The sequence below is a fragment of the Pavona decussata genome, unplaced genomic scaffold (assembly GCF_977016875.1).
Source record: "Pavona decussata unplaced genomic scaffold, jaPavDecu1.1 SCAFFOLD_223, whole genome shotgun sequence".
NCBI lineage: Eukaryota > Metazoa > Cnidaria > Anthozoa > Scleractinia > Agariciidae > Pavona > Pavona decussata.
Window position 1 is genome coordinate 1,118,385 of NW_028145628.1, and position 19,089 is coordinate 1,137,473.

Genomic DNA, 19,089 nt, shown 5'->3' on the forward strand with positions numbered 1-19,089 from the left:
TGCATACCGGGCCTTCTAAATATTGAACAAATGCCAAATACGTCAATAACTTTTACATAAGTGTCAATTTTCTCGCGCGCTGATTGGCTTATTTGTATTGTCAATAAAAGCACAGATGGATGACAAGTGTACGTTTTGAATTCACAACAGTTTGACAACGTTTTGACGAAATGTCATCAATAAGCATGACAGCCGCATAAAAAACTGGCGTCAATTTATGTTGAATGCATCGGGCTATATGGACAAAATTGAAAATCAAAGCCTCGAGAAATTTTTTTGGCATTGTTTTACGTCACTGTATTGGCAAAGCGCATTAAAGCCCACCTCATTTTTCCTGTTTCGTGATCTTGCCTGAGGCAATTTAAACGACCGATAACATTACGTCACGTCACGTCACGTACAACCCACGCGTACAAACATTCACGGTCGAACTCACGTCCTCCAACATTTCAGCCGCTTGTATTGGGGCAAGGTAATTCGAACTAAAATGAATCGGCAACTGTCACTATATTGAAAAACATTCCCTCATACGAATGTTCAGTTCCTTTTTTCCTTTTATTTGGTTTTGTCGATACATTCAGTAATGATAAACTGCTGACTTAATCTTGCGTGCATCACCTGATCACGTCAAGGATATCCGGCCGACTGCTTGACCGTTTTATCCCAATATTTCAGCGTGAATGCCTTTTCTGCCTGGTTCTTCATTTTAAAACAAAATACATCCTTCCTATCGCGTCTGGAACAGTCAGTATATACGCATTGACAATCAGTAATATCCTGGCTAAATGAATTAAGCCCACTTAGTGAAACTGATGTTACGATCGGCAACGAGTATAGTTTGAAGTGAAAATACTGGACACTCTTAGTCAAACCACATTATCATTACAAGAAAACAATTTTTTTTAAAGCCACTAAAGAAGAACAATACCATCCGTTATCTCATTTATGCTAGCCAAAGGAAAGTATTTTGAACGCAATAAGTGCAACGCAATAAGTGAACGCAATAACACTGCCGAAAAGCACAGTACGGCAATTTACGAGCAGAATTTATCCAAGCTTACATGTTTTACAGAAGCTGCAGAAGTGATTGCGATGTTGAGCCGTTTTTCAAGATTATTGTTTGTTGTCAGTTTAGGACGGTTAATTCAGACTTAATTTTCGCTTGGTTTGCGAGACTCCGAGATTGAAATTTTAAAATGCGAGATTCCAAGACCCGTTTTATTTTTTACGAACTCGAGATTCCGAGACAGTTTGAGACGCCGAAATTTCGAGACACGCCGAAAATTTGCCGAGACCCATTATTTTACAAGGACCATTCTATACCCCTAGTAGCCGACAAACCTACACTTTATGCATATATTATTAATATATAGTACAAGCATGTAGAGTATGCTTTGTTATGGTCGTAGTCAAGAACCATGAAGAACAGTCGGTGTAATTTATCATAATTTTCACTGTATTGTATTGTATTGTATTGTATTTCATTGACGCCACAGTTTTGTGGCGTAGAAATGTAAGTACGTTCATTTTAATTGGACTAAAAGAAAAACGTCGTTGGCTTCGCTGCAAAAAAAAAAAAATAAAATAAAGTAATAATAATAATAATAATAATTTCTTTTTTTAAGATTTTTAACTTTGTATATATTATTCGATCGATCAACGTCTTTGAAAAAGATTTTGTATGGATATTCTTAGCATGAACTGCAGAATTATGAAGCATTTTTCTTTTTTTCCGATACCGATATTTTTAATCACCTTTCTGTATTTGTTGTTTGTTTTTCTACTAATAAAGTATAATATAATAATAATAATAATAATAATAATAATAATAATAGTAATAAAAATAATAATAATAATAATAATAATAATAATAATAATAATAATAATAATAATAATAAAATACGCGTGGTAATCCGGGAAAAACCGAGTCGATCACAAAACTGGATCCCGATGATCGAAGGGATCTATGCAAGGTAAAAAACCACAGCGTTTCTCATCAGCACAACTCTGCTGTCAACAACTGACTTTATTTTTTTAATATCGTTTGATCTTGATAGCTAGATTCAACATACGACTGATTTTATCCTATCGTTATCGATAATATATTCAGTATATTGTAACAGCTTAAAGGGGCAGTATCATGGGAGATATCATGATTTTGGCAAAAATTCACTAAATTTAAACTTTGAACACTGTGTTAATTTATTTCTAAATCGCTAATTTAAAGAAATATTAATAGTGATTTTACTGAGACGAAAGGTTGAACCAAAATATGGTACAACCAATTTTTAGTGCGTTACGACAGCGAAAATTGAAGACGTCGGCCCGACGTTTTCAAATTTGATCCCATTTTTATTTTGGTCATCTGCAGGCGAAAATATCCGTGGATAGTTTCTTTGCATTCTGATAGTCTTTTAATGGAATTTTGGTCATTATATCTTGGCTACTATCAACCAAATAACGTCTTTTCGATTTTCCATGTGTTACTAAAATAGCGTGATACTGTTCCTTTAACATAGGGTGACCATAAGAGGGGTTCCCTTCTGGGAGGATAATAGGTTAGAAGGTACGATGGTACCATCTTGGAGAGATCGGACCTATTTCCAATAGAGGCCATAGCACTTTTAATACTGTGGGCAAAGTGCATCCGAGGATGCACTTCCCTGCCACGGTTGTGTGGATTCGCTGATACTCTAGCGAAAAAAGGGGGGAGGGGGGCACAATTACCCCACAGCCTAAAATAGGGGTGCAGGGTTAAAAAAAGATTGTACCCGAACTACAATGGCGGTGACTGATATTGCGTGGTTTATTTGTTTGGCTGTTGCTTCCTCAGGCCTCCGGTCACGTTCCTGTCAAGGACCGTTGGGCCAATGAAATAAGTCCCTTCCCCTCCCCTCCCCGGAAGTCAAACAAGTTGGACAGGAGCCCGTGGAGAGTAGCCTGAGTTGCAAGCTTTTGAGTGGGTTTTTGTGACTTTTTCGCTTTTTGACCGCAGGGATAAGCGAAACACGCCAAAAACCGCACTGAAATGCTACGTTTCTGGCGTGACCTGAACATCAAACAAAAATGTAAACGTATCATGAAACCTCAGCTTAGCCTGAAGGGTCAATCAATCAACCGGTCTGCTTTGTTGTCTCAGTGCTTACCCAAACCCTTTCGGTTGAGAATATAAAGGACCATAAAGCGATAGTCATGGTGTATACTGAGGATAGAAAGCCGCTGAAGGCAGCAGACTGGGCCATCATTGCTATTTACTTTGTTGCCTGTATTCTAGTTGGACTGTGGGTACGTATATGTGTGACTGTCTGTTGTCTTGCCCTGTTTGATACCAGCTGATAATGCCTGATCCAGTTCGCGATCTGACTTTCTGCGGTCAAAATGGCGTCCTCGTGAAATAGGTGCTAAACACCTCTTTAATATTTCTATAGTCACGATTGGCTTTCTTTCTTAGATTCAACAGTTAGAACCACATTTCATGACGTCTCGATTATCAATCCTTCATATATCACTCGAGACTCGGCTGATAGAGTTACAGACAGTAGCTCTATTTATGATAGACATCTAGACATCCGTCGTAAGCAGATTCCAGTCACATAACATTTATGATACAAACACTGCAGTTTTGAGTTCCAGGGGTATAATTCTGCCCTGGCCCTTACCGAAAAGCGCATCTGTATGGCTACAAATCAGGGTTTCAATGTGAGATTTGCAATACTTGTGATTGTGCAATTAGCTCAGCTGAAACGTCTAGATTGAGCGTTCAATTTTACTTCTTGTTTTGTACATCTTTTCTTTTGGAACACCTCGTCTACTTCTAGGTCTGCTTTCACTGAACAGACTGTAAAAACGAGACATAACGAAGCTTGGACTAGTTACATGCCTTTTTATTTCATTTAGAAACAGTAATGACAAATTAGCTCTAAAAATATTCAGTTGACTTTTCACCTATACTCAGCTTAGAGAATAAACATTAACACAATACAACTGTGTCACGAAAGCTATCACGGCGAAAGCTCAGGTTTAGGTTTCAGGTTATTTCCAAGTTTCCGAATGCATCACTGAAATACACTTCGAGTCGGTTTGTATTTGAATTCATGGCCAGCTAAGAACAGCTAAATACGTGTCCTTTAATCACTGCTGCGAAGCCCAAATCCGGGTCCGACAAATTCGGGAACATTTGCAGTGCTCCGGCTTTGACGTGTGTTATAAATATAACAGGAACCTTAAAATATTACAAGCAATTCGCCTTAAAACAAAGTCAGGAATATTGCAAACAAACAAACAAAAAAAAAAACAAGAAAGGAAACAAGAAAAGATTCCCCGCCATAACGTAAGAGGCAATATAAAACAATTTAGTATTTAAAGAGACAGCATCCCCTGACGTTTAGTCTCTATCGTATACCATACAGTCTTGGATGTTGTGTTGGCATACTTTTCTGCATTTTCTTATTTTTATACGTACCTAAGAGTTCAAGTCTTTGTGAAAAAGCAAAACAAACAATTAACAGAATCACAGGCGCCATCAACTTACACAAACATTTTCATACGGGCTTTATAGTTTTCGAGGTTGTTTTTGCCAAAACCGCAAAAATTTGTCGCCTGATAGTTAAAACGGTCTATAATTTTCTGGAAACGCGGCAGCTGGCAGCAATCGAAAGAACTTTCGACTGAGCACGTAAGTATTAAAACGGAATTAATTGAATTTTCGTAATATTCTCGGAAGTTGTGACGAGTGCAAAGAGCGACTGTGTAGGAGGCCTGAGTAAAGATTTGAACTGTATTTGAGTGATTTTATTCAAAACCTTTGGCCATGAATTCAAATACTGTGTTTCTTAAGTACGAAACAGACGTGAACGTGACATGAACCTGTTTGAAGGGGTCTTAGCTTTGTCCTAGTCATATTAGGGGTTTCAGCTTTCGAGACACCTCGGTAAACAGATATTTAAGCAAGAGAGGATATTAGTTCAAGAAAGGATGAAAGCATCCTCATTCCTTTCTTGGTTAGTTATGCAGAGGTTGATGGCCTTGCCACTGTTCAATTTGGGATAGTGGGCTTTGGGGAAGAAGCCCGAACGCCATCGAAAGACGGCTAAAACATAATTTGCTTTACTGTTCGCCAAGTTGTCGAAGGTTTATAACAAGAAACTCATTTTAGAAGCAGCTTATTTCCAAATCGTTGTTTATGTAGCCAATGCGCATCTGCTGTCTTCACTTGAAATAAATCAAAAGGAAATAGAATTTGGCTGAGCTTAGACGGCTATGCTCGTAAATTAACGACCTAACGGGTAACGAGGGTCGGCATAACAAGGATATTTTACTTGTATTTTTATTTTATTTATTTATTTATTTATTTATTTATTTGTTTCTTGTCTAAAATTCCCTTTGTTTGGTCATTTCACTTTTCACTTCCTCCTGAATGGAATTAAAAACCTTCCTACGAGGATCGTCCAGAGACCGCGGAGGGGGAGGGGCTGGGGAGCCTTTAGATCCCCCATTTATTTTATTTTATATACTTAACCATATCCATCACTTACAGTAACAACTCACCTTACATATCATTAAGTATATTAAGGTTTTCTCCGACAAACCCGACGACTATGGATATGGATCGGTGTTTCAAAGCGAAGATAAAGTTTCATCATTGAATAAGTTCGAGGAGTTTTTTTTATAATGTCTTCTGTACACGCTTCTGCTTCCTATGTTTATCAACCAATCGTATCTCAATTTTCATTAGTATAGGCTGGTTTTCACCAGAACATAAGCATAAGCATAAGCATAAAGATAATCAAGGGAGAACACTAGCTACATACGCATAAGGACAGACGCACGCACAGAAAACCATTTCAGTGACGGTTTTCTCGATACCAGTTCCACTCAATGCTAAGCAAGATGGCGGACGAAACGGTTGACTGCCTTGTGCTTGTGCTTATGTCGTTCCTGTTCTCACTGGTGAAAACGGCGACATAACATAATATAAGCATAGGCATAAGCACAGGAAGAGCAAACGTGTTCGGTTCATCTTGTGCTTATGCTAATGCTGATGTAGCACGTGTTCTCACTTAATAAAACGGCGTTTATGCTTCTGCTTATGCTTCTGCTTATGTCCTAGTGAAAACCAGGCTTATCATATTAAATATTGTAACCGTTTATTTCCAAAAACCCCTGAAGAAGGTTAGTTTTGTCTAACAGAAATATTGGGCAATAAAATTATCCTTTTTAGCTGTCCAAACAGCTTTGCATGTGATTTTACTTTATTCGTTACACCGTTATCCGTTTTGCCGTTATTCGTTACACCGTTATCCATTTCGCCGTTATTCGTGACGCCGTTACGCGTTTTTTACTAATACCCGTTAATTTGCAGACCAAGTTCAGACAGCAGAGGGGGAAAACGGAGACCGCGGAAACTTTTTTCTTGGCTGGAAGATCAATGATGTGGTGGGCGGTGAGAGAACATTTTTTTATTCCTACTCAGAGTAATGAATATTATTTTTTGTGAAGCTCTCACGGTGATGCATGGTATGCATGGTTGCTAGGAAACCATGCTGACCACTCGAGCTCGTTTCCAGGTCCTTTCCCGGGAGTAAATAAGGGCCAGAACCTGGCCGACGACTATGCAGTGATTGGCTATCAGAGCGTGTTAATTTTGCACTTCTAATCTGGGGCCCTAATTTTCATTCTCAGTGCAATTTTTTTTTTAATGAAAAAAGACAAATTTCTGGCCAAAAATGCTTGTAAAAGGCTTAAGGGTCACAATGATTCCATTCAGCTAAAAACAGTTCCCGTTGCATTTACGAATGTTCGGTTTCATCAAAGTGGACATTTGATAAAGTAATTTGGACATTAAGGGCCGTCGCGAGAGCGAATCATTCTCTCTGACGCAGGGCTAACGTTCTAAACGTCAGCACTCAAATCTCTCAGTTTACGGTGGCCAATTTACGTTTAGTTATGAACTCTGTTGATAAACCAAACGTTCATTTCTACTCCCCACTGAGGCAGCACCACAGTTTCTTTAGAAACTAACCTTAATTGCTATTTACTCGTTGCATTTAGGTTGGTCCCAGTCTGTTTGTCAGTAACATTGGTAGCGAGCACTTCATTGGGTTGGCGGGATCAGGTGCGGCAACTGGGATTGGTGTAGGCTCCTACGAGTGGCAGGTGAGACACATGACTTGTACGAGTAAGACTATATTTTTATTTTTTTTATTTTTTATTATATTTTTTATATGTCCATTATATTATAAATACAATCAAATAGAATCTTATGACTGCTACCTTAGATATAATGGCAGGAGATCTTAGCAAGCTCAACGAGCTTTTCTATGAAGATCCCCTTATTCAAGCTTAGACTAATTACAGGGCAGATGGTGATTTATTATAATTCTAGATAGATTACTTCTAATACTTGCTTTGTCCTAAAACAAAACTAAAAACCTAATAACCTAAGATACTTTAATTTTGCACATAAGCCTTTGTGCTTCTCTTAAAAAAATCATAACCTTGTAATGATTCCAATTCATTTGGTAAATTATTCCAAATATGCGCCCCCCTATATTTTAGTGAAAATTTCCCATAATTTGTCCTTTTGTAATCAATATATACATTTGATGCTGAACGAGTACCATGACTATGTATATTCTTATTTAAAGTAAAGTAATTATTAAAATATTTTGGTAAATTATTGCTAAAGTATGAATACATAAAGAGTGCTATAAGATACATGTTTAACTCATATATATAAAGAATTTTCAGAGATTGAAATAGCGCCTTGGATTCATCATGATATTTTGAAAAAGTCATTAACCGCACCAATTTTTTCTGTATGATAATTATCGGTTTCAGTCTAGTTTGGTAAGTGCTTGTCCATATTATGCCACAATATGTTAGATATGGATACACCATAGTGTTATATATTGTCTTTAGTGTTTGGATAGATAACACATGTCTAGCCTTGGCCATGATCCCTGTCATTTTCGCTATTTTTGTTGAGATTTGGTCAATATGCTTTCTCCAAGAGAGTTCGTCATCTATATATAAACCAAGAAATTTTGTGTAATTAACCTTATCAATCTGTTGATCATTTATTTTAGACTACGAACACGAGATTTGACATCCAGTTTTTAGCGAAGTACTAAGAAGAGATATGTCCCAGGAAGCTTTATTTTAATCTTCGTGAGCGACGAGCTTGACGCATTTGTTTTGAATAATGATAGCTAACCCATTTTCATGATTCCAAAACGACGAGATCGCCTACAATTAAAGGACTTGTTTTCGCCACTACGCCGTTCTCATGTTCTTCTTTAGTCGCAGTAAAATAGCGACGGCTTTCTTATTTAATTTAGCAGAAAAACTAACGCGGAGAGATTTCGACGTTTCGATGACATCCTGTCATCATTATCAAGAAAATGAAGAAAATTTACATAAGTAAGTAGACAAAACTAAACTGAAAACAATAGTCTATAGTTTAGTTTTGTCTACTTACTTATGAAAATTTTCTTCATTTTCTTGATAATGATGACAGGATGTCATCGAAACGTCGAAATCTCTCCGCGTTAGTTTTTCTGCTAAATTTAATAACAAAAGTCAATCTTATACGTATGCTTTCTTATTTTCCCGCTAAAATGGCACTAATTCATTCGCACGCACTCTTTGTCTATTGGAAAAACTACACCTGTTGTCAAGATCAGTCTCACTTGAAAACTTACATGTATTTGAAATACAAACTTAAGGACGGTGTCTACTTTTGTTACTGAGCATACGTTCTGCGCATCTCAAGATACTCGGGTTTCCTATGGGTGTGTCTAATAGTACAGGGGTAGTGCTCTTGGTATCCAAAAAGCAATTTTGGGGTAACCATGCATTTTTCAGAGATAATAATGGTTTAATTTGAAAAAAATAAAAAAACGCCATACATTGCTTTGTATTTGATTGTTAGAATAATTGTTACTTAATTATCTCTAAAAAATGTGTGTTTACCCCCAATTTTCTTTTTGGATTTCAATAGACCTTCCTAAGATCTGCTTTCCCCGCATAGTCATAAACCAAACAAAAAATGCTTCTTTATTGGTAGGCACCGTCCTTAACACAATGACAAACTTCAGGGTCCTTTTTGGTTTATTTACAGGCGCCCTGGATCTTACTGCTACTAGGCTGGGTGTTTGTACCAATCTATCTCAAATCACGGGTAAGATGTTCATTTGTACTGAAAATCTGTAAATCGCAGGTTTGGTTTGAAATAGGAGGATGGGAGTAACTTTCTTTATTTTACGACGAATGTTAAACCGATCTAGTTAATCCAGAAAATTACGTTTCGAAGAGAATTCGAAAAGCTCAATTAAAACAAATCGCATCGGGACATGTACCTAGACTCCCCTGGAAGATCGCCGTCCTCGCCGTGATCCAGTGCCTACGATGTTTTGGTCAGTAGTGGTAAAATGTGGGATGTTCGCGCTCAAGTCCAGTACTTCAATTAAATCTTATGGAAAAGCCTGATCAAATTTTCCCTCCAGAAAGTCAATGCTAGCTGGTTACACTTGTTTGAAGTTTAGGCCTGCTCTCCAAGGCATTCGAGAAGCGCCCAGAAAACGTAATGCTCTTCCGAAAAAGCAAAGCAAGCTGCCAAAGTTGCGTGAGATTTTCCCAGCAAGCTTTAGCCAAATGACACAAATAATTACATTTTATGATAATTATTTCTTGCAGGTTTACACGACGCCCGAGTATTTGCTAAAGCGATTTCACAGCACAAAGATCAGAACATGTCTAACTGCCGTGGCGCTCATCTCGTATGTTCTAACCAAGATTTCTGTAAGTAATCATGACAGTCTGTCTATAAATGTAAGTGTCAGTAAATTATCGAGCGACCGTTTCTCTCGTTAGACACGTACGGTTTGGCTGAGATAACATTTGATAACGCGTTGACTCGTCTATTGATTAGTCTCTAGTACAACGTAGGGGAATATTAGAGCGTGTCTAAGGGACAATTCAACACGGGACGTGCAACAATTTTAATCTATCAGCGGATGTATTAACACTTGACTTCGATTTCCCATTCTGGATTATTGACGGACGCCGTAAAACCTAAACGAGAATAAATTCGACCAAGCTTAACATAATCTTTTTCTTAATTCTATTTTCCAGGTAGACATCTATGCTGGCAGTGTGTTTCTGTATGAAGCTGTTGGCTGGAATATTTACATCTCTGCTGCCGTGATTTTGGCCATCACAGCTGTCTACACTGTCTTGGGTATGCTAACATTCGCGGACTAGTAATGGCCTTAGCTCCCACGAGTCTCCTGTAGCTCATGTCACTCGCACTTTCCTCGTTCCTCACTCGTACTTCTCTCGTTTGTCACTCGTACTTTTCTCGTTTGTCACTCGTACTTCTCTCGTATGTCACTCGTACTTTACTTGTTTGTCATTCGTACTTTTCTCGTATGTCACTCGTACTTTTCTCGTTTGTCACTCGTACTTTTCTCGTATGTCACTCGTACTTTAATCATATGTCACTCGCACTTTTCTCGCTTGTCACTCGTACTTCTCTCGTTTGTCACTCGTACTTCTCTCGTATTTCACTCGTACTTCTCTCGTTTGTCACTCGTACTTTTCTCGTATGTCACTCGTACTTCTCTCGTTTGTCACTCGTACTTCTCTCGTATTTCACTCGTACTTCTCTCGTTTGTCACTCGTACTTTTCTCGTATGTCTCTTGTATGTCACTCGTACTTTTCTCGCTTGTCACTCGTACTTTTCTCGTATGTCACTCGTACTTCAGTTATACTTGACTCGAACTTGACTCGCACCTCTCTCGTATTTACTCATACTCGTTTCATACTTGTACTCTTTCTTCATTTGCAGGAGGTTTAACCGCCGTGTTTTTCACCGATGTGTTGCAGTGCTCCATCATGGTTGTTGGCGGTATCATAGTGGCCATCATGAGTAAGAAAATTTAGTTAGTTTTCGTGTTATTCTGCTAATTGTTTTTCTTTTTGCTTTTTCTTTTTTTCTTAGAGGATGAAGAATATATTTTTCAAGAAGTGAGTGTTTCCGCAAATGTCCTGACTTCTCTCAAAGCCCATTTGTTTCTCTTCAAGGTTTTAATAAGGTTGGTGGTTTAGATGGTCTGTGGAGCAAGTTTGGCACTTCTATGGGCAAACCTCTGGCGTCAACAGTTGCCCCGGCAACAGCGGCAACCAGCAACTTTACGACAGTTGCATCTGCTCTTGGCACCATGACGTCATCCGTGGTTTCCAGTCTCCCTGGCAATGACACTGTTGGAAGCTGCTACAAGTTGACATCTTACTGGGGTAACTTGTGGAGGCCACTGGACGACCCAGACTACCCCTGGTTGGGATTGTGGACGTCTTTGTTCATTACATCAGTGTGGTACTTTTGCACAGATCAGGTAACAACATTGTGAAACTGGCACGTAAGTATTGTTGGAGCGTTGATAACATGTAGCTATAAGTTGAATGAAGCAAACACTTTTAAACAGTCCTTTTCTGTCTTAATATGACATTTATATAACATACCAACCGTAGACTGCAAGCAGTCGTACTTTTTCCTCAGAACACGGGCGCAAAGTGGCGTTAAAATTATGCAAATAGAGACTGGTTGCTATCTATGCCAACTGCCCAGAAATGAATACTCTTGCTTGGGAACCAAGCTCAATTGTTCCAATCCCCTGAAGCGTCCACTTGAATTGCAAGAGGAGAGATAAAAATAATTTAATGTTTATTGATGATGGTTAGGAACTCAATAGCTGGAAGAAGAAGCTTATTTAAAATCATTACCTAGACAATTCAAATAAATAGTTTTTTGGAGGCAAACTTACATTACACCAGGGAAGTTGACAGAAAGCTTTGGGTCTCACCGACTGTAAAGATCACTTTTCTCACAATACAGTGACGCACCAAATTTCCTACAATTTCAGGTCCTCGTTCAGCGAGCCTTAGGTGCCAAAAACCACATCCAGGCAAGAGCAGGAACCATTTTTGCAGGATTTCTGAAAATTCTTCCCATGTTTGTGATGGTAATGCCAGGAATGATCAGCCGAGTTTTGTTTCCTAACTCCATCGCTTGTCATGACCCAGAGAGCTGTAAGCTAGCGTGCGACAACAGATGGGGATGCAGTAACAACGCATATCCAAAGTAGGTTCACAGGGTACCCACACTCGATCACAGTTTACCCTTTTGCCCTTATTTTTGTGGGATAACAATTCGAAATTGTAGGAGTATCACTGAATATGACGGTCTTCGTGATATTCAGCTAGTGATACCACTGCAAATTCGGAGGCTGAAAATTCTCAACAAAATTGCAGGTATTGTTTTAAAACAAAAACACATCCTTTGACTAAAGGCAAATCCATTGGCCGGCTGAGAGTGGAGCACCTTTTCATTCTGTGAATAAACTTCCGCGAGTCGAATTTTCTCGGCCCCCTTCAATATGTTTGCGTGAAAATAACAAAATTAAAACGCAAGAAAAAAAACAGGAATTGGGATAATTAAGTTATTGACTAATTCGAGTATACTTTCCTGCTCGGCTTGCTTACTGATAAGTCATTTAGCTTTGAGCTAAAAAGGGATTTGACTATTCTAGCTCTTTCTTCACTAATTTTAATAGTACTCGAGAAATGATGAATTGTTGTGTTTGTAGACTGGTTTTGAACATCCTGCCGACCGGTATGGTTGGTTTGATGATGGCCGTCATGTTGGCTGCAGTCATGTCGTCGCTATCTTCAGCATTCAACAGCAGTGCCACGATCTTCACTGTAGACGTATGGCTGCGACTCAGACCTCAGGTAAATAAAGATCTTCAGGAACAGGTTAACGTTAAACTATGGATTATATATTGCTGAGCATCGATAGGTACATATTTTGTCGGGAGTAAATGTTGATTGAGACTGGGAACGAGGCTAGCCATGACACGTGAGCACAGACTCTTAACACTAGGCGGCCATGTTGAGTCTCAGGGGAATAAATAGCTTTGTTTTCGCACGGCAAGCCTCGGCCAGACGCGAATTCAGTGCGAGGCTTGTCGTGCAAAATTAAAGCTTGTTATTCTCCTGAGACTCAACATGGCCGCTGTGTCGGATAAAGGTCTATTGAAAGTATGCGCACTAACGGTAGAATGCCGTACTCCAGCTCTACCTAGTCTGCATGGATGTACGTAAATAAGGGATTACTTTCTAAGTAAACTGCGGTTATGCGTCGGTGGAGAGAGGAAACGAAAGTTTCGTATTCGCTCTGACGAAGGGCTAACGCTCGAAACGTCAGCACTCGGATCTCTTCACGGTGACCAGATTTCCTTATCAACTTCGTTGATGAAACCAAACTTTCCTTATTAAAGATTTGTTCTTTAATATTTTTTTCATAAACAGGCCAAGGACAGGGAGAGGATAATAGTTGGGCGAGTGGTAGTGGCCGTTCTTGTTGGCGTCAGTCTGTGTTGGCTGCCGATAGTCAAAGGCGAGTTTATAAAATATATTGTTCTGTTATATAGAAGAAAGATTCTCGCGTTATCTAAGCAACCAGACTGCTGCGAAAAAAAAACTGAAAAAATTTAGGTTTTTCGCACCAGTCTGATTGCGGCGATAACGTTAACTGCGAGAACCTTCTTCTATACAGTCAAATCTGTATTAAACGGATACCCTCGGGACCCTTCTAAGTGTCCTCTTAATACAGGCTGCTGCTGAAAACAGGTTCTCTTAGAATTCGTCGTAAAAAGGACAAATTAATATTTCTCAGTATTAAAAGGCCTTGAAAGGGCCCAATACCATTCTCGTGAACGTATACGATAACTGTGGAATGCCGTATTTCCATAAGCAATGGCAAGAATATTTGATCATTTGCTTTATTAAAAGATGTAAAGCGTAACAGTTTCTACAAACTTGTGACAGCTCTTTGGTCGACAAAGTTAAATAACCGATCTGTTGAAATGTCGACAAAAAACATGCATCCTTCACTTTGGCAGTGTCCGTTTAATACAGGTTTTTAACAATAGAAATCACCATAAAAGCAAAGTCAAGTTGAAGGTGTCCGCGTCTGCTTAAGGTGGCTTACTACAGTTTTTGTACTGTGCGATTCGTTGATATGCGCGCGGGCTGCCCAAAGCACGCGAAAGCATCACGCGTGAGGAAAATCACGCGAGCTTGCTGAGGAAATCGCGCAAGCACAAAAACAAAATGGCGGCTCTCGGAAAAATTTCCTGGTATTCCAGGTCGGTTTCAGAGGTGTGTTTACAGTAGCTAGATCGTGTTTGGGCTTGATAACTGAAAAAACGTGTTGTCTAATGGTTGCAGTTCCTTAACAGCCTTAAAGCCTTTGCAGAGTTGTGATTTTGCGCCAAATGTTTGAACACGACGGCAGCATGCACTCACCAGTTGGAGCGCGCGCGCCCTGGAACTCGGGTTTTTCCAGAGCAAGCATGCGCAATGGTCTTCTCACCATAGGTCGCAATAATTATTTTTTCTCGCTTAATTTCTCCAAATCTTGCAGTACAACCTATGTTCAAATTTTTGCTGTTGACAGAAAACACTAAAACGGAAACGTGAACATTTTTTAAAGAAAATCTGTCAGAATTTTTTTTAGGAATTTTCAAATAAGGCAAAATTTCCCAATTTTGTCATTTGCCAAATTTCTCCCTGACAAAATTTCGTGTTCTTCCCTGTGAATACTCATTTTTGCGCACTTTCCAAATCCTGAAATTTTGAAGTGGGGTCGTACGGCTAGATTTAAAGCCAGACAAGTCTAAAAGGTGTAGTTTCCAGGCCCCCACTAAGACTTATTTTTTTGTATTTAACACTTTTTGAGCATTCGAAATTTAATTTCTGACTCAAAATTATCTCCTTTGTATTTACTGTACTAGAAAAAATGTCCAAGGAAATTCCTCTTGGCATTTTTCTTAAGTTCGATTTAAGGCCTTCTTTCACTCCAGAAAACTGTAGTAAGCCATCTTAATAGAGGTGTCTGTTCGGTACAGGTTCTTTTTACAGTAAATGTGGGGGAGAAAAAATGGGACTTGTCCTGTTGTCCGCTTAATATGGAGTCCGCTTAATACAGGTTTGACTGTATATTCTTTCATCCGCAGTGCGTATACATGTTTCAAATATAAGGATATTGCCCTCGAGTATACCACACAAAAATTCTTATTATCGGCCAAGCACTTAACTGAACTACTCTGACGCTGTTACCCTGATTGCCACCCGATTTTGCGAATTCTAAACCCAACTTATTGACCTTTGTTTAACAGGTTTTGCCGGAAACCAGCTGTTCGTGTATCTCCAGAATATCCAGTCATACTTGGCTCCCTCCATCAGCTCCATGTTTCTCTTGGGAATACTCTGGACTGGACTCACGGAAACTGCAGCAGTTGTTGGACTACTGCTCGGCTTTACAATGGGAATAATAAAGTTTATAGTTGAGAATGTATACACACCACCGGACTGTGGCGAGGAAGACACCCGCCCAGGGTTTGCGAAGTTTCATTTTATGTATTACTGTAAGTTCCTTGTAAAATCTTGATTATAATTTTGCTCACCTAAATAAGGTTGCTAAATTGATGATCAGAAAGGTAAGTGATATTATTAGCCTGGTATTAGTATACGTAATCGCATGAAACCGAGTAGAATTAAGGATTAATTTTCACGCGTACTTTTAAAGTTTCGCAAACTGTTGTCGCGGCACAAAATGAAGAAACCACAAAATGTAGAAATGGCGTGCTCAGCCAATCAGGAGCAAGTATTTTCGCTGCTCAACCAATCAAAAGTGAGTAATTTTGCCCTCGGTGAAAGGAAAAGTAAGAAAAAAATGCCCTTTGTTTCGACCAATCAGCATTCAGTAATTTTGCCTTTACTTTATAAAATTTAACAGCATGGATTATAGTCTCAAATTTTTGCCTTAGTTCTATTTTCCAAGCTGGAGAGTTTTAGACCGTAGAGTGGATCAACGTTTTATCACTTTTAAATATTTTCGTGAAAACAGGTTTGTGATTCAGAGGACAGATTTACGAAGCCCTTTAAAGTTAAAATGTATCTTAAAGTGCACCTAACCCCAAAATCATTTTTTCGCTTAAATAAATCCTTGCACCTGTTCGAAACGCATTGAGCCTTTTTGCGCCTTTTTTCAACCAAATCTTGACTTTTTATAGGCTGTAAAAGTTACGAAATCTAGCCATCATCTGTCCCATAACCGAGCTAGTAAGGGGCATGGGTCTATTCCTTACTTGACGTCACAAACTGCTTTGCATTCATTTTCACAAAGACTTAATACAACGCAAAACAGTTTGTGACGTCAGGTAAGGAATAGACCCATGCCCCTTACTAGCTCAGTCATGGAACATATGATGGCTAGATTTCGTAACTTTTACAGCCTTTAAAAAGTCAAGATTTGGTTGAAAAAGGCGCCAAATAGCGCAATATGTTTCGAACAGGTGCAAAGATTTATTTAAGAAAAAAATAAATTGGGGTTAGATGCACTTTAAGTATTGCTACTTAATTAAATGTTGGATTACTTTAGGGTATTGTCAAGAAACTATACTTAGGACGCATGTTAACTTAGCAGAGCTTCGAGAATCTGTCCTCTGAATCATAAATCTGTAACCCCTGCATCACATGATCACGAACTACGAAAGTGTTACTATATAAATGCTCTTATTAATAGTAGTCTGTTGCATTCAGGTTGTTTGCAGACGCTAGAAAGGGGAACGGAATATTGGAATCTTGCGCGCGCGAAGCGAGGGGAGCCTGCGTAAATTCTCCTCGCTTTGCTCGTACCTGAATCCCGTCTTCACTTAGTCAGCTGGTATTCTTGAAATGTACATCATACTGCCTTGCAGCTTGTTATCTAAGTACTTGATGTCCAGTGCTTATGACACGCTTAATAACTGCTTTAGCGCACCTTAGAGAGAAGAGATGGCACAACACTGAACGTTTGATGAAAGTGTGCCAAATCCTACCCACCAATTTCAGACCAAAATATGTCATTTTCAAAACCCATTTCCAGACCTGGCTTCTTAAATCCATACACGTTTTCAAACTGCTGACCAAAATCTGTAAAATCTATACCCATGCATTTTTAAACATACACCTTTAAGCGGCACATACCTGTACAACATATAAAAGGGGGAGTAGGAAAATTTACCAAAACAGGCTTGTTTTCACTAATTTAATTCCCTTTCATTATTTTATATTTCAGCGAACATTTTGTTTACCATTAGTGTCGTAACCATGGTGGTGGTAAGTCTTTTCACCAAGAAAATTCCTCGAGACGAACTTGGAGGTCTGACGTGGCCCACCATCAATGAACGTCCTATATCACACGGAGCCATCGGAGAGGACGTAGAGAGTCCTGAAAACCCAGGAAGCATGCAGATGCAAGGTAAGGTAAAACGGGTTTGGGATGAATAAACCTGTTAGTGTGATAAGGGAGAGGACAGCAGGGTTATCGGGAGATTAGTTGTAGGGTACTTTTCTTAAGATGAAAACAGGTTAAGGGTGAATTTTGGTTACTGCAATAAGAGGGGGAGGGTTTAACTATAGTGCTCTTTTCCTGCTAGAAAAGCCTCAGAAGACTGCTACTCAGTCGCCCACAAGCGGGCCTTCCAGATATATGTATCATGCATAAGGGTAGCAAGCTAGCCGACCTTATGGGCTACGAGGTCTGGGTGGTGATGATCACCCCTCTCTCTACGGAAGTCACAATACGGGTGGTAGTCCAGCCCATTTGCAGCATTTAATTATATAACCACCTGGGAACAGTAAATAGAACGCTATTGATCGTGCTTGAGTATCAGAAGCTAGAGTCTGATTGCATGAAAGGGGAGTTCCATAAAAGGCGAGTGCTAAATGAATGTTTCTTTGAGCCAGGGCCAAAAGAAAATGGACAATTGCTCGTTCCGAAGTTCAAATGGAGACTGGGGATGAGTTTTTAAATTTTCATTTAATCAGAAATTGTAGTCCATCACAAGAAAGATCACATTTAATTAGTACGTTTACCAGCTTTCAGGCTCTGTCGATTGCCACCAATAGAAGGCTTTCCAATAATCGGAAAAATTAAGATACATTTGTATGAAATTTGGGCGACCTTTGACAGGTCACAGCCTGGTTACTACGTAAGGAAACATAACCAAACTTGGTAAACCTACTAATTTTTATGTGCCCTTCTGGTGATGGGGTTAATTTCTTCTGTGACCCAATTTGAACAATTTGTAAACCAGGGCCCAGTCCCTTTATGAACTTCGTGACGGGCAATAGCGAGATTGCTGGTCTAGGCTGAGGGAGTGGTCGTAAGACAGAGTCCGTCTACTGTATTATTTTTCATTGACATTCCTGCATCGTTTTCTTTATCTTTCACAGGCCAATCTGATTCAAACCTGACCGACAGCCCATCTGGTTCCGTTACGATAATGCCCATGGAAGAAAAAACAGAGAAGACCAAACTTCCAGTGGTAGAATTTCCGGTAGAGGAACCATGGCTCAAATGGCTTTTACGACTCTCAACTATTGCGTTACTAATCACCCTGATAGGTCTGTGGATTAGGTTCGCTTAAACCCCATGAACTCTCTACCTAACTAGGTACCGTCCTTTCACGTGTATGTACCTCTGGCTAGCTAGTGGGGGAGTTCCAGCTTTACATACACAAAATAAAAGTCTCAATGGCCTGTTTGGAGTAGACTCGATTTCCGCCGCCCACAGCAGCTGGTAGTCGAGCCTATTTTGGAGAGTCTTTTGTCTTTTTGGTAGTAAGATCTTTTAAGATTTTAGATTTCGGTGGTTCTTCTAATTTCAGTACTTTGCTGAAATGGTGGAAGTAGAAATTGAGATCGAGTTCGATGGACAGGAATGCATAATGCTCGTCTGTGCATGCCACTGTTGTGAAGAACTTTTGTACGCTGTTTTCGAGAGCTTTTTAGTTGAAAGTTATCTAAAGGCCCGTCTAAACGGTTTCAACATTTGCTTCAACATGCATTCAACACTTTGTTGAACCAAACGTCAAGGGCGTTTGAACAGGTCGTTTAAAGTTGTTAAAAGTGTAACAAATGTTGAAAGCTTGGTGAAAGCGTGTTGAATCAAATTTAAATCGGTTTAAACTGTCATT

General features: G+C 39.3%; 1 protein-coding gene across 1 annotated transcript; it reads left to right on the forward strand.

The window, feature by feature from the left end:
- The first annotated feature begins 2,947 nt into the window (after positions 1-2,947).
- On the forward strand, positions 2,948-18,653 carry LOC146459043 (sodium/mannose cotransporter SLC5A10-like). Its single transcript, XM_085089771.1, has 14 exons — positions 2,948-3,285; positions 6,362-6,442; positions 7,051-7,155; positions 9,122-9,181; positions 9,697-9,801; positions 10,135-10,240; positions 10,851-10,931; positions 11,087-11,397; positions 11,926-12,143; positions 12,649-12,793; positions 13,373-13,460; positions 15,244-15,492; positions 17,187-17,369; positions 18,347-18,653. The coding sequence occupies exons 1-14, from the start codon at positions 3,193-3,195 to the stop codon at positions 18,538-18,540; spliced, it is 2,019 nt and encodes a 672-aa protein (XP_084945897.1). The 5' UTR covers positions 2,948-3,192; the 3' UTR covers positions 18,541-18,653.
- Positions 18,654-19,089: the final 436 nt, after the last annotated feature.